The 16,183-nt window shown below is 41.4% G+C and overlaps 1 protein-coding gene across 1 annotated transcript in view; it reads right to left on the bottom strand.

The window, feature by feature from the left end:
* The window catches only part of LOC142290218 (uncharacterized), a 145,342-nt gene that overhangs the window by 55,372 nt on the left and 73,787 nt on the right, over nt 1-16,183 (bottom strand). The window contains exons 7-8 of the mRNA XM_075334167.1: nt 2,476-2,533; nt 2,280-2,368 (exon numbers count right to left, since the gene is read on the bottom strand). Coding sequence (XP_075190282.1) covers nt 2,280-2,368; nt 2,476-2,533 — 147 coding nt within the window. The remainder of the gene's footprint in view (nt 1-2,279; nt 2,369-2,475; nt 2,534-16,183) is intronic.

The following is a 16,183-nucleotide window of genomic DNA, read 5'->3' as shown; positions in this document are numbered from 1 at the left end:
GAGTCTTGCATCGCATCACCCGGCACGGCTGCATACTCCCCTGACAGGAGAGGGTCAGCTGAATATATTTCCATGCAGCCGAGGCGTTCGTGATCGAAGTGCGTCAGGCCATGCTGGGTGATACTGATGCAAAACTAGCACAAGTCATACGCAAGTGCAACTCAAGCTTTACACAGAACCTGTCTCCTTTCTGAGCGGTATAATGGCTGGACATTCCCATCTTATTTGAATTGTGTATAATTGTTTGTACAGATGAACGAGGCACCTTCAGGTATCTAGAAATTACACGCAAGGATGAACCAGACTTCTGCAAGTCCACAATTTTCTTCCTGAGATCTTGGCTGATTTGTTTTCACTTTCCCATGATGCTACACAAAGAAGCAGTGTGTTTCAGGTGTCCATTAAAATACATCCACAGGTGTGTCTCTAATTAACTCAGATGTTGACAATAAACCTGAAGCTTCCAAAGACATGACATCATCGTGTGGGCTGAGCTATATTGTTTAAAGGCATAGTACTCTTAATGTATGTAAACTTTTAACTTTGCAGAAAGTAATAAAATGCCTTAAAACATTCTCTCTCTCTCTCATTATTGTGGCATTTGGCAAATATAAATAATTTTGGTTCCTAATTAACTTAAAACAGAAAAGATTTATTCTGATTTCATGTCAGATAGTGAGAAAAACATGCAGATGTGTCTTTATAGATAGTGGATGGAAACTTCTGGTTTCAACTGTACATATATACAGTCATGGCCAAAAGTGTAATTGTTCCAGAAAATGCAGTATTTCTCACAGAAAATTATTGAAATTACATGTTTTGCTATACTGGTTATAGGTTATTATCCTGTGTGTGTATTGGAACAGAAAAAAAACTGAGAAAAAAGGCAAATTGGACATAATTTCACAAAAGCCCCCCAATATGGACTGGACAAAATTGTTGTTGGCACCCTCAACTTAATATTTGGTTGCACACACCTTGGAATAAATAACTGCAATAAATCGCTTCCTATAACAATTAACAAGCATCTTATACCTCTCAGCTGGAATTTTGGATTACTCTTTTTTTGCAAACTGTTCCAGGTCTCTCATTTTTGAAGGCACCTTCTTCCAACAGCAATTTTAAAATCTCTCTACTGATGTTCAATAGGATATAGATCCAGACTCGAACGCTTTGTTTCCATCTATTTCTAGGGGCTACTTGAAGTTTGTTTGGGGTCATTGTCCTGATGGAAGACCCATGACCTAGGTCACAAACTCAGCTTTCTGGCACTGGGCACTACATTGCGACTCAAAATCATTTGGTAATCTTCAGATTTCACGATGCCTTGCACAAAGTCAAGGCACCCAATAACAAAGGCAGCAAAACAACCTGCAAGAAACATCTTTGAACCTCCACTATATTAACTGTAAGTACTGTGTTCTTTTCTTTGTAGGCCTTAATCCATTTTTGGTCAACAGTAGACTGATGCACTTTACCAAATAGCTCTATCTTGGACTAATCTGTAAACAAGACACTTTCCCAGAAGGATTTTGGCTTACTCACGTAAGTTTTGGCAAAGTGCAGTCTAGCTTTTTTATGTCACTGTGTCAGCAGTTGGGTCCTCCTGGGTCTTCTGCCATAGTGTTTTATTTAATTCAAATGTGGATGGAGAATTTGCGCTGTCACTAATGCACCCTTAAGCTGCAGGACAGCTTGAATTTCAGTGAACTTGATTGGGGCGGATTATCCACCATCCAGACTATCCTGAGTTGCAACCTTTCATCAAATTTTATCTGCCATCCACATCCTGGGAGATTCTTGATATGTGTCAACATTTTTGGTTCTTAAGTACTCAGACACTTCTCTTCTCTTTCTGTTCTCCATCCTTATTGTGGCACACATAGACATACAATGCAAAGATTGAGTCAACTTCTCCCCTTTTTATCTGGTTTCAGATGTGATATTCATATTGCCCACACCTGTTACTTGTCACAGTTGAGTTTAAATGAGCATCACATGCTTTAACAAAGTTGTTTACCCACAATTTTGGAAAGGTAGGAACAATTTTCCTGACCATTTTTGGGAGTTTCTGTGAAATTATGTCCACTATGCCTTTTTTCTCAGTTTGTTTTGCGTTGTTCCTATACATACAAGAGAAATAAACATGTATTACAAAACATGTCCAATTGCATTAATTTTCTGGGAGAAATACTTAATTTTCTGGAATAACTTCAAGGGTGCCAACACTTTCACATACATCTATATTACACATTATGTTACAAAAACTGAAAGGATACCGCGCTTTCCTAGAATTCATTTTCTGGGGGAGGAGTGAAAAGTTGGGACTCATTATTTCTTCAACTACTTCGTCCAGAAGAGAATCATTCTAAAGTAAAGAAACAAAGTATATTTTTTTTTAACAAATTCATCCAATTGATCAGCCAAACATAATGATATCAGTGTTTCTCAGGCATTTTTGACATATCAACCTACCATAGCCAGATCTTTCAGAAGGTCAGTTCCAGCTGGACTAGGGTTCTCATTTTTATTTCTAGAAAGAAACAGAACAAATGATGAGGACACGTTTGAGTACTGAGAGTTAAATTTAAATTCCAGGATGTTCTTGATTTCTTAAAGCAAAAAGCAAATACTGTATTTGTAACAACAAGATATATGCTAAATAGCATTAGGGGCTTCTGGAAAACTGCTTGAGTTCCCAATTGACTTCTATTATGCTCATTACACGAGTTAAGGCCGTCTGAGAATCCGACCTGCTCAATTTGAGTGCCAAACACTTGAGCATTTTAGTGCTCGCTCCTCACTAGAAATGATTAACTGGTTTGATACATCTCACTCTAATATGGAGCAACCTTTATTTGGTAGAAGGGTTTTGGACAAGGGAAAGACTAGGCTTTAAATCTGTTGTACATGAGTAGAAAACTCAAAAGCTCTGAAAAATCAAAAGTAGAATTTGAAAAACAAAATAGCATTATGTATCGGTATTTAAAATAGTGTCTTGTGATGGAGCTGCATATGAAAATTAAAACTAATTAATTACATCATAGACATTATCCATTAAGGCACTAAAGGAATCATATGTCAGAGTTATGGATGTCTTTTGATGGAATACTATATACTAAATTTCCCTTGCTGAGAAAAGCATATGGGACATTGGCATGGGCCAAGTGACACATGAGCATTAGTTGGATAATATGACTTATTAATTGACATTGTGAAAAAAGAGTAATTGTGGTAATATGTGTAATTCAGAAAAAAACAAAGTATATAAGCCCCATCTTCATAAAATAAAATAGTTTGCAGGTCCAATGCTAGATGTCGTAGATGTCATTTAGATGAGGCTGGTCTTATTCCCACGTTGCGGGAGTGCTGTCACTTAGATTTCTACTTGAATAGGGTGATCAACCTTATTTATAAGGTTTATGATGGAACATTTTCTATCTCTCTAGTGGTGAGCCTTATAGGGTATTTAGAAGGTAAAGTTGAGGAAAATGGCATACCTACTGGCATAACAGAATCCGTTATCAAGCCAGGAAAGCAATAGCAAGTCTTCAGCTATAGCCAGCTTCCCATTTTATTACTGAATATGACAATGCAATGAATAACATCTTCAGATCAGCAAAAGATGTATAGATTTTTTTATATTATTCTTTGTTTATTCTCTTCAAAACACCAAGGATGAAAACACAATAGAATTATAAGATAAGTTAAAAAGAATTGTGGAAAAAAATACAAAAATACAATGAGAACAGGGTTCTATGTGGAATTACATAAGTAACAAGGGCAAAGATAATACACCCAACAGATTCCTATTAAAATAATGATGTCACCATTTTTTTTGACACTTAGGCTAGGTTCACACACTGCGTTTTTTTGACGCTGCATTTTTGTGCGTTTTTTTGCGGCAATTTGCCACGATTTGGTGCGTTTTTGCTCACTGCGTCTTTATGCGTTTTTTATCAGTGAACAATGCCATTAAAGATTGTTGAAAAAAAAAAAAGGTCTGATGTCATTTCCTTCTTCAATATGTTCTTCATTCTCCACTAGTGTATGCAGGAGAGCAGATAGCTGCAAAACTACAAGGCTCAGCATGCTCCATACAGGACTGTATGCTGGAGGGAGAGGCAGGGGGAGCAGAACTACAAGGCTCAGCATACTCCATCCAATAGTCCATGCTGTGGTAGTCAAGCCCATGTTAGAGAGGACGCGTTTCGAACATCCAGTTCTTATTCAGTCTGAGACTGAATAAGAACTGGATGTTCGAAACGCGTCCTCGCTAACATGGGCTTGACTACCACAGCATGGACTTTTTAACAATATATGAATAAAGAATCTTCATTTTTAAAGATACAAGTTGCCTGGATTTATGTGCTGGTGAAATCCTCTCCTCATCATTCCTACATGGACTTGCTCACCAGCTTTCCTCCGTGCACAATCCAGGATTTTTTGGCTTCCATTATATAGGTGAGCTAGGCAACCTTTTACTTTTGTCCATCCAATAGTGTATGCAGGAGAGCAGACAGCAGCTGCAGAACTACAAGGCTCAGCATCCTCCATCCAGGACTGTATGCAGGAGTTTTTTGCCCCCCAAAAAAATTGCGTGGGCTTCGCCATATTTTTGTATGCTAGCCAGGTACAGCAGGCAGGTACGGCTGCCCCCAACCCCCAGCTGCCCATTTGTACCCGGCTGGGAACCAAAAATGTAGGGAAGCCCTTTTTTTTTAAATTTGATGAATTTCATGAAAATTTTTTTAAAAAAAATGACATGGGCTTCGCCCAATTTTTGAGTCCAGCCGGGTACAACTAGGCAGCTGTGGATTGGAATCTACAGTGCAGGGTGCCCATGCTTTCTGGGCACCCCCGCTGTGAATTGCAGTCCGCAGCCACCCCAGAAAATGGCGCTTTCATAGAAGCGCCATCTTCTGGCTCTGTTTCCAACTCTTTCAGCTGCCCTGGTGACGGTGGCTCGCTGGGTAATAATGGGGTTAGGGCTAGCTGTATATTATCAGCTGGCCGTAAGCCCGAAATTCATGGTGTCACGCCTATATTAGACATAGCCACCATGAATTTCTAGTAAAGATAAAAAAAAACCACAACACATAGAAAAATATTTTTATTAGAAATAAAACACAACACAATTAGTGACTCCATCTTTATTGAAATAAAGAACCCCCTCCGCAGTAATCCTGGGTCAAGGTCCCGCGCCGTCCAATCCGGATCCAATATCATCTCATCGGTTTGCTGGAAGGCAAAGCGATCAGATGATGTGTCAGGTTCAAGTGCCTGAATCACATCACACATCAGCTGATTGAATAAACGCCGGTTATACAATCAGATGATGCATCAGTGCAAAAAAAAAAAATACTCACTTATGTGCTGATTACCGGCAGCTCCTGGAGTGGAGTCTGATCCCGTCCGATCGCTGCCGTCAGGAGACTTCATCCCTGATTATCGGCAGCTCCTGCAGCGATCAGACGGGATCAGACTCCACTCCAGGAGCTGCCGGTAATCAGGGATGAAGTCTCCTGACGGCATCCGCTGATAGGTCAAGCCGGCCGGGCGCCAGCGTCACCCCGATCTTACGATCAGCTGATGCGTCAGGTGACTGCATCAGGTGATCCATCGCCAGGTCCTGCATCCATCGTACTGCCCGGGGAGACTGCACACACCTGGAGCTGCGGTACCGGGAGTGGAGCTGGAAGCGGGCATGGCACCGGGAGTCTGCAGACAGGTGAGTATGACATTTTTTTTCTACCGTTCACTTTTGATTTCGCAGCCGCTTCCACCTCCCGCCCAAACATGGCGCCGCACGGCAGCATACATGCACAGGACGGGAGGTGGAAGCGGCGGTGACGGTACCGGGAGGATTCACACTTCTGTGTTTACTGACAGAAGGAATCCTCTTCCTGTACATGTCACTTTACTACCCACCTCCTGCGTTTATAGCTGCGATTTTGGTCTTGGAAACGCACCAAAACGCACCAAAACGCAGCTATTTGCGTTTCTCATTGCGTCTTTCAACATCCCATTGCACTCAATGGATGAAAAGCGCAGTGAAAAACGCGGGAATAATTGACATGCTGCGTTTTTGTGGCACCACAAAAACGCAGCTGAAAAAAAAAACGCTGTGTGCAGACAGCAAAAATGAAAACTCATAGACTTTGCTGGGGAAGCAAAGTCCTGCAGTTTTCTGAGCAAAAACGCACCCGAAAACTGCGCAAAAACGCCACGAAAAATGCACTGTGCAAACTTACCCTAAATCAGAAGATCACATGATTGCAACAGCTGCTTGCTGCAGTTTTGATAAAAACTGTTTTGTCTACCAGTTCTCTAAATTCTGAGCTCTGTATGACCCTGCCCACACCATTGATTGTCAGCTTTCTGTCTACACTGTGTATAGAAAGAAGCAAGGACAAAAACCACGATCAAAGACGTCCAATTAGATGCAAAAATGTAATTTTATTGGGAACAGGTATAAGTTAAAAAAAACACCATGGTGTGGGATTAAAAAGAATAGCTAAAGTTCCCGTGCATACTTCTCCAACTAAATCCTAATGATGATTGCATCAATAACAAGCACGATACTCAATATAAATATCAGTACCCAAAAACAACCACATTGCATTTATAAGGTGTATATCAATGTCTCCTTAGTTGTCAATTCTACTAAATAAGTAAATCAAACCAAGGTCTGTATATTAAAAGGGCCAGATGGATTAGCCCATACATTTAAGGACTATGGGGATGTAAGTATTAACAGCTATGGCACCTGTATGACCAATATGCTGTAAGGACATGTACCTAGAGAAGGTCCGCCCACACACTGGAGGTTCGCATAACAATGGACAAAAATAAACAAATAAGTGGAAGAAGGAGGTATACCTAGAGTGCTGTGGTAAGGAGAGGTACCCCGGGCACACAGACTGCCCTATGCACATTTCAGCTATGCATTCATCAAGGGGCAATGTTAAAGGGAACCTGTCACCAGATTTTTCCCAATTAAACTAAAAGAATCACCTTCTGCAGCTCCTGGGCTGCATTCAATGAAGGTGCACCTTGGCCCTGACTTCCCTTACAGACCCCAAAAATAACTTTATAAAACCTGGCTATTAGGTATGCTAATTACCTGTATTGGCCAGATGGGTGGGCTTTTTTTCTGCTCCTGTCCCCCCTCCTGCCGCTGATCGCTGTCCTCCTTTCTTGATTGAGGTGATCATGCCTCCGTCATCATCCTCGTCGCATTTTGAAATCTCGTGCCTGCGCAGTTAGGTTGGCTCGCGCAGGCGCAGTTCGCGTGCAGAGCAGAAAACATAGCTGCCCTCGCTTGCGCCCGTGAACTAAATGCGCAGGCGCGAGATTATGGTCAGTGCTGTGCATGACCTCACCAGCGCCATCCTCTTACCCGCCCATAATCTCACGCCTGTGCATTTAGCTCACGGGCGCAAGCAAAGGCAGCTATGTTTTCTGCTCTACCCACGATATGGCAGAGCGAACTGCACCTGTGCGAGCTGACAGAGCTGCACAGAAGCGAGATTTGAAAATTAGATGAGGATGATGACGGAGGCGTCATCACGTCAATCAAAGAAGGAGGATGGCGATCAGTGGCAGGAGGGAGGAACGGAGCAGAAAATACGCCCGCCCATCTGGCCAACACAGGTAATTATCATACCTAACGGCCAGGTTTTATAAAGTTATTTTTGGGGTCTGGAAGGGGAGTCAGGGCCAAGGTGCACCTTCATAGAATGCAGCCCAGGAGCTGCAGAAGGTGATTATTTTAGTTTAATAGGGAAAAATCTGGTGACAGGTTCCTTTTAAGGTAGGAAGTGTAAGTATTTGTATTGGCGCGCGCCAATCACAGTGCGGTGACTCATCTGATGACGCATGCATCATCACAATAACCCCAGCTGACCGCCGGCTGCCGCGTCATGACCGATCGGCGCTGACCAAGTCACATGATCAGTACGTCGCCCGCCCATAGAGATACAGCAGTAAGGAGGGAGCCAGAGGAGGACTGGTGCACATGTGTGCTGAACACTGACACTCGAATTAAAAGACAAAGCGAAAATGACAAGGTCAGATGTCCATGTTGGCAGGGGGATGAAAGATATGTGACAAGTATGAAATAACCCGGGGAATATATAGTTCAGTAACACACCATGTCCAATACAAATTAATCAATTACATACGTAGCATAAGTATAATATCCATAATAATGGTCATACATTTATAATGAAGGAGACAGTAGACAACACCAATCATAAATAATATATACGGGAGAATAAGTATAAATGTGTATCAGTATATAACCAATGATAATAATTATATCAGATCTCATAAAATACTCAAATACATTAGTCATTTAATTTACGCATATAAATATAATCCATAAAGTATAACCGTATACTAGATCACAATCCCAGTAATAATACTAAGATCCTACTGAGGAAAAAAAAACCTGTGATCACAATAATACCACTATGATCCCATCAATTGAAAAGCCCCCAGTTCAAGAAAATACTGTAACAATGCAATACAAAGATATACAATACATCATCTAATAAGAAACGAGAATGTTAAATAATCCACAGTGTTAATATGGCATATATTCATTCAATGTCAAATGATGTATACATCAAACAACAAGGAGAAGTCAGCATGAAAAAGGCGCTTTGCCAAAAATTGCTACCAAGCCTAAAAAGAAGGGTTAAAAACAATTAAAAAAACAAATATTAAAAAACAAACAAAAAACACACACCCACCAACCGAAAACAATGGCAATGCAAGCACATTGTTAGGCCCCTTTCACACGTCAGTGATTCTGGTACGTTTGTGCTTTTTTTAAACGTACCAGAATCACTGACATACGCAGACCAATTATAATGAATGGGTCTGCTCACACGTCAGTGATTTGTCACTGCACGTGTCTCCGTGCAGCGTACCCGCGTGTGCGTGATTGCTGCACGGAGACACCGCGTGTGCGTGATTGCTGCACGGAGACATGTCCATTTTTTTCTGGCATCACTGATGTTCCACGGACCACACAGTGGTGTGGTCCGTGAAACACGTGACAGAAAAAAACGGGCTTTTAAAATAATAAACATTTTAACTCACCCGGCGTCCAGCGATGTCCTCTGCAGCCCGTTCTCCCTGCTCCTTCTGTGCCGGCTGATTACTGTCGCGCATATTCATTATGCGCGACACAGCCGACCCGGAAGCAGCTCCTGCAGGGGTCACCGCCGGCCGGATGCTGCGTCGCGGGAGGATTCAGCACCACGGACAGCGGGAGCGGGCGCAGGTGAGTGAATCTCTAAGTGCAATCACGGGCCACGGAGAACGGAGCCCGGATTGCACTTAGACAACCCACGTGTGCTGTGATTTTTGGCACACGCAGGGACATGTGCGTGTTTTACACGCCAGTGAAAAACGTCTGTGTTTTTCACTGGCCTTAGGCCCGTTTCACACGTCAGTGAAAAACACTGACGTTTTTCACTGGCGTGTAAAACACGCACATGTGCCTCCGTGTGCCGTGAATTACGGCACACGTGGGTTGTCTAAGTGCAATCCAGGCTCCGTTCTCCGTGGCCCGTGATTGCACTAAGAGATTAACTCACCTGTGCATGCTCCTGCTCTCCATGGTGCTGATCACTCCCGCGGTGCAGCATCCGGCCGGCACTGACCCCCGCAGCAGCTGCTTCCGGGTCGGCTGTGTTGTGCATCATGAATATGCGCGACAGTAATGAGCCGGCTCAGAAGCAACAAGCTGCACGGGCTGCAGAGGACATCGCTGGAGCCGGGTGAGTAAAAATGATTTTTATTTTAAAAGCACGTTTTTTTTCTGGCACGTGTTTCACAGACCACACCACTGTGTGGTCCGTGGGACATCAGTGATGCCAGAAAAAAATGGACATGTCTCCGTGCGGCAATCACACGCGGGTACGCCGCACGGAGACACGTGCAGTGAAAAATCACTGATGTGTGAGCAGACCCATTCATTATAATGGGTCTGCGTATGTCAGTGATTCTGGTACGTTTAAAAAAAAGCACAAACGCACCAAAATCACTGACGTGTGAAAGGGGCCTTAGACAGCTTATAAATTATTGCTATTTTAAAAAAAGGCACTAAGTGTGTACATCAGATATCAGAGTTTACCATATATCATTACAATAAAGCACACTAAAAACATTATTCAAATGACATTTAGATTAGGGAAATATGATATAGTTGGGAAAAAAATGAACCCATAATATTAGAATGAATGTGTTTGTTTTGAAGTCATATACCAAGTGAGTCAAAAGGGGCATAAGTTAACATATGTAAACTGACGTGCAAGAAGGTTAGAGGATCGGGGGGGGGGCAAAAAAAGTAAAGGAAGGAGAAAGAAAAAGATCTACAATAATATAATGAAATTATATGAATGAAAAAAGAAAGAATATATATATGTAATATGGTATATAGTTTATAAGAATAATTGCATTAAGAAAAGCTGCATTACGGGCCAATGAAAAATGTGAAGACCGAGAAACAACGCTCACACACATGAGAACAGCAGCTGCTTCCTCAAGAGCCAATGAACTTTCTGAGGAGAGGGAAGTGAGGCTTGCAGACAAGAGAACAAGAGCTGCTTCCTCAAGGGCAAATGAACTTTCTGAGGAGAGGGAAGCGAGGCTTGCAAACATGAAAACAAGAGCTGCTTCCTCAAGATCCAATGAACTTTCTGAGGAGAGAGAAGCGAGGCTTGCAGACAAAAGAACAAGAACTGCTCCCTCAAGAGCCAATGAACTTTCTGAGGAAAGGGAAGCGAGGCTTGCCGATAAGAGAAGAAGAGCTGCTTCCTCAAGGGCCAATGAGTCATCTCAGCAGAGAGAAGGCCGACTTGCCACTAAGAGAATTGCTATTTCTTCCACCAGAGCACAGGAAATGGTTGGAGATTTGAAACTGTCTTTTGTTACCAGTCAGACATAAACTATCAGGATCATCCTAAAGTTCAGATAGGAAAAATAGATGTGGTCTGCATGTACTGCAGTGCCCTGAAATGGAAAGATGAACCGCCAGGTTTATGCTGTGCAAATGGCAGATAAAACTTCCACCTCTCCTGTCACCACCAGATCCCCTAAAGTTCGACTGGCATTTGTTATGTCCATCAACAAGGCTCAGGGACAGTCTTTGAAAGTAGTTGGAATGGATTTACAATCTCCATGCTTTTCTCATGGTCAACTTTATGTGGCCTGTTCAAGAGTTGGAACAGCCAAAAATCTGTTCGTCTTTGCACCTGAAGGAAGAACTAAGAATGTGTTTATCAAAAGGCTCTCGAATAAGGAGTAGAAGATTACTTCACATTACTTGGCGAATTTAGTTAAATCTGTGTGTAATATCTGTGGTGTTGAAATATATGTTGTGAAATGCTTCTATTAGCTTATTTTTTGCCGTTTAATAATTACATTTCTATCTATTTGTTTTATGTTTTTTGTGTGCAGAATACATTTTTGTTAATACATTCTATTTGTTTGTGTTTTTTGTTAACAGCAGTTATTAACCCGGGCGAAGCCGGGTAGTACAGCTAGTGTGTATATATATATATATATATATATATATATATATATATATATATATATATATATATATAGTTGGTAAAACAGATTAAATATTAGTGATAATTGGTCTAAAAATCAGTTATTATAGTTCTTGTGACATGAATTACTTCATTGAGTCCATTCGGCTTAAGAGTATTAAGTTGATCCCGCACTCTGGTGGGAGTATGATGTTGATCTGGATCAATCCTTAGGTATAAGAAGTCCAGTTTTCTTCATACAGGAATTAGACTACTGACCAGTAAATACAAGAGTAAGAACATTTGGGGCCTCTGTCTTCTGTCTACATGTCATTGCATAGTGGTGTCACTTGTACCCGATTTTATTTAAAACAGATTCCAGATGAAGCCGAGTTAAGATCAAGTAATGATAGGATTCTAACTTGAACTGCAAGTAAGTACATTATCCTAGTTTAACTATAATAAATGCCACTATTGTTCAACCAACTTTATGAAAAGAAAAGCTGGAACTTCAGATGAAAATAAAATTTCCTTTAATCAAAATCCATTAAAACATCAGCGTGACAGGATAGCAACACATGGTTCACAGTTTTCAATCGTTTGATTTTAATTGCAATCATCTTATGATTAAGGCAGGTCGAAACGCGTCAATGTGGTGCAATCCTGCCATTCTGATGTTTTAATGGATTTTGATTAAAGAAAATTATATTGAATATAATTTAGTCAGAAGTTCCAGTTTTTCTCCTTATGGATATGGTTTCCCTGGATTAGCCAATGCACTAGCTGGAAGAACTGTGGAATTTGCGATGGTGGAGGAGCTGAATCGGTGAGCTGAATTTCCTTATTTCTTACTATTGTTCAACCAACCTCTTTCTCATTTCTATGATAAAACTAGTTTTTATTACAGTACATCAATGTGAATGCATAAATGATAAAACTTACAAAGACAGATACACAGCACGCTACACGGTGAAGCCAAAAGGTTCTTCTGTATTCCAGAAGGAAGGAATAAAATCTCATTAACCACACTGTGAACCCCTTCCTTTCATCACGAGGATCCTTGTATTTATTTTTGGTACTTCTATATATCTGATTAAGCACATTCAAACACCATTTGACATAAATGAATGACTTCATAAAAGCAGGCTGAAAAAAAAGCGGCATGTGAACGCCAACAAGATTTATAACCTGAGCTCTTGCTTAAATTAATGAGCATCCTTCTGGTATTTTATTAAACGTGTTGAATGGAGCTTAATAGGCCCTGGCATGACGCCAGAGCTTAACAGACTGCAGCCTGTAATTCCTGTAAACTGGGCCTATCTTTTCATCTGATATGCTCTGCATACAATATAAAGTGGATTATATAAAGCTATTTTAGCAATAAACATGACAACGTGAACCATACATTGGGCTTAAAAAGCATGCTTTACTTCAGAATACAAGTCCCCTTCTTATAGCTATATATCTTTCGACCCCTATCTACTGTATCTATGAACTTTTACACTCATCCATTGCTCTTTTTTGCTCCATGTAACAAGCAACACTCAATGACATCTGGATTTCATTTGCAGATAATCCAAGAAATAAAACGGGACTACAGTGGGACATCACCGCCCTATATCATGTAATAGCCCAAAAAAAGAAAAACTTTATAGCAGAGAAAATGGGGCCAAACATAAAAGGCTTTTTTGGCCTGGAATTCAAAATCTTTACAGAGGTCCTACACTATAACATAATATCGCCTCAATGCAGGATTGGATGCAACTTTAATTTGCCTAAAGGGTACTTTACATGCTGCAACATCGCTAGCGATCTCATTAGCGATGTGAAATTCTAGATCGCAAGTGCGATCTTTTGAGATCGCATATGCGTAAAATGACCTATGTGCGATCTCGAAAGATCGAACTTGCGATCTAGAATTTCACATCGCTAATGAGATCGCTAGCGATGTCGCAGCGTGTAAAGTACCCTTAAGAGTGGATTCACACCACCGTATCTTCTCCATCCAAGAAAAATGGTTCACTTCTGCTTATCAGACTCTGACCACAGTTTGATTAGAGTGGAATCCGATTTTCTCGGAGGAGAACAAAAACTAAAAGTTTCTCCATTATGTCAACCCATGAAAATCGAACCGCACTCGGATGTTATCTGAGTGGAGTCCAATTTTTTTCATTGACCCAAAGACTTTAATGGGAGAATGCCATCCGATTCTTGGAGACAAATTGTATCCGTCATTGAGTTCAATAAGTTTCCCTGAGGTGAGTTCACTAAGTTCAATGATTTCACCTCAGGTGAGTTCATCTGAGTCCACAGCTGAAGTACAGGGGGAACCAACAATTGCAACCATCATTGCTCTCACTGCTGTGGCTCTGTCAGTGTGGCTCGCCGGTTTCAGTGATTGGTCACGTTTTCTAATGAGACTGCACACTGTGACCTCAGGATGTAGCAGAATCGGGATCGTCATGGGACGTCGCAGTGTGGATTATGTCAGACCTGCAGGGGTGTTTTAGGGGTTAATAAATTTGAAAAAGAGGATAGTTTGGTTTTTTTGTTGCTTTTTTAAAAAAAAAAAAAAAAAAGGATTCTTCCCTGTGATTTATGTTTATTTCTTTTTATTTTTCTCATACACCCCTAATCCAGGTGTTCGTGGCAGCTGTGATTTTTTTGACAAATCACAGCTATCATAAGCCCCTTACATTACCCCGTTTTCCACCACTCTAGGACAATCGGGATTAGCACATCTAATGGATGTGCCAATTCATGTTTGACTGCCTGTTGCTATTTTTAGGCTGCGGAGTTCCCAATAATCATAGGCCTCCCTACCCTGAGAATACTAGTCCCCAGCTGTCTGCTTTATCATGGGTGAATATTAAAAAAGAGGGGGGTTGCATGCCGGTTTTTAAAATGATTTATTTAAATAATTTTAAAAAAGCCACATGGAGTTCCTCATAGTTTGATACACAGCCAAGATGAAGCACACAGCTGGGGTTTGCAGACTCCAGCTGTCTGCTTTATCTGCACTGGGTATCAAAATACAGGGATCCTACTCTACTTAGGGAACCCAGATAGCTAGTGTGAGGACAACCAATCACAGACGCCAGCACAAAGAGTGGGGGTGCAGTCTGACTTCAACCCATCACAGACGCTGTCACAAAGGGTGGGCGGGGGAAGCAGTGGATATTAATAAGATTTAATGAGCAGACCCAGAAGCTGTGTGACAGCTGCACGGAAACTTGGAAAGTATACAGTCAGGGCCAGAAATATTTGGACAGTGACACAAGTTTTGTTGTTTTAGCTGTTTACAAAAACATGTTCAGAAATACAATTATATATATAATATGGGCTGAAAGTGCACACTCCCAGCTGCAATATGAGAGTTTTCACATCCAAATCGGAGAAAGGGTTTAGGAATCATAGCTCTGTAATGCATAGCCTCCTCTTTTTCAAGGGACCAAAAGTAATTGGACAAGGGACTCTAAGGGCTGCAATTAACTCTGAAGGCATCTCCCTCGTTAACCTGTAATCAATGAAGTAGTTAAAAGGTCTGGGGTTGATTACAGGTGTGTGGTTTTGCATTTGGAAGCTGTTGCTGTGACCAGACAACATGCGGTCTAAGGAACTCTCAATTGAGGTGAAGCAGAACATCCAGGCTGAAAAAAAGAAAAAATCCATCAGAGAGATAGCAGACATGCTTGGAGTAGCATTCTGAGAAAAAAGGAATTGACTGGTGAGCTTGAGAGCTCAAAAAGGCCTGGGCGTCCACGGATGACAACAGTGGTGGATGATCGCCGCATACTTTCTTTGGTGAAGAAGAACCCATTCACAACATCAACTGAAGTCCAGAACATTCTCAGTGAAGTAGGTGTATCTGTCTCTAAGTCAACAGTAAAGAGAAGACTCCATGAAAGTAAATACAAAGGGTTCACATCTAGATGCAAACCATTCATCAATTCCAAAAATAGACAGGCCAGAGTTAAATTTGCTGAAAAACACCTCATGAAGCCAGCTCAGTTCTGGAAAAGTATTCTATGGACACATGAGACAAAGATCAACCTGTACCAGAATGATGGGAAGAAAAAAGTTTGGAGAAGAAAGGGAACGGCACATGATCCAAGGCACACCACATCCTCTGTAAAACATGGTGGAGGCAACGTGATGCCATGGGCATGCATGGCTTTCAATGGCACTGGGTCACTTGTGTTTATTGATGACGTAACAGCAGACAAGAGTAGCCGGATGAATTCTGAAGTGTACAGGGATATACTTTCAGCCCAGATTCAGCCAAATGCCGCAAAGTTGATCGGACGGCGCTTCATAGTACAGATGGACAATGACCCCAAGCATACAGCCAAAGCTACCCGGGAGTTCATGAGTGCAAAAAAGTGGAACATTCTGCAATGGCCAAGTCAATCACCAGATCTTAACCCAATTGAGCATGCATTTCACTTGCTCAAATCCAGACTTAAGACGGAAAGACCCACAAACAAGCAAGACCTGAAGGCTGCGGCTGTAAAGGCCTGGCAAAGCATTAAGAAGCAGGAAACCCAGCGTTTGGTGATGTCCATGGGTTCCAGACTTAAGGCAGTGATTGCCTCCAAAGGATTCGCAACAAAATATTGAAAATAAAAATATTT

Source organism: Anomaloglossus baeobatrachus, chromosome 1 (assembly GCF_048569485.1).
Source record: "Anomaloglossus baeobatrachus isolate aAnoBae1 chromosome 1, aAnoBae1.hap1, whole genome shotgun sequence".
NCBI classification, from domain to species: domain Eukaryota; kingdom Metazoa; phylum Chordata; class Amphibia; order Anura; family Aromobatidae; genus Anomaloglossus; species Anomaloglossus baeobatrachus.
This window is presented reverse-complemented; position numbering and strand designations above follow the sequence as displayed.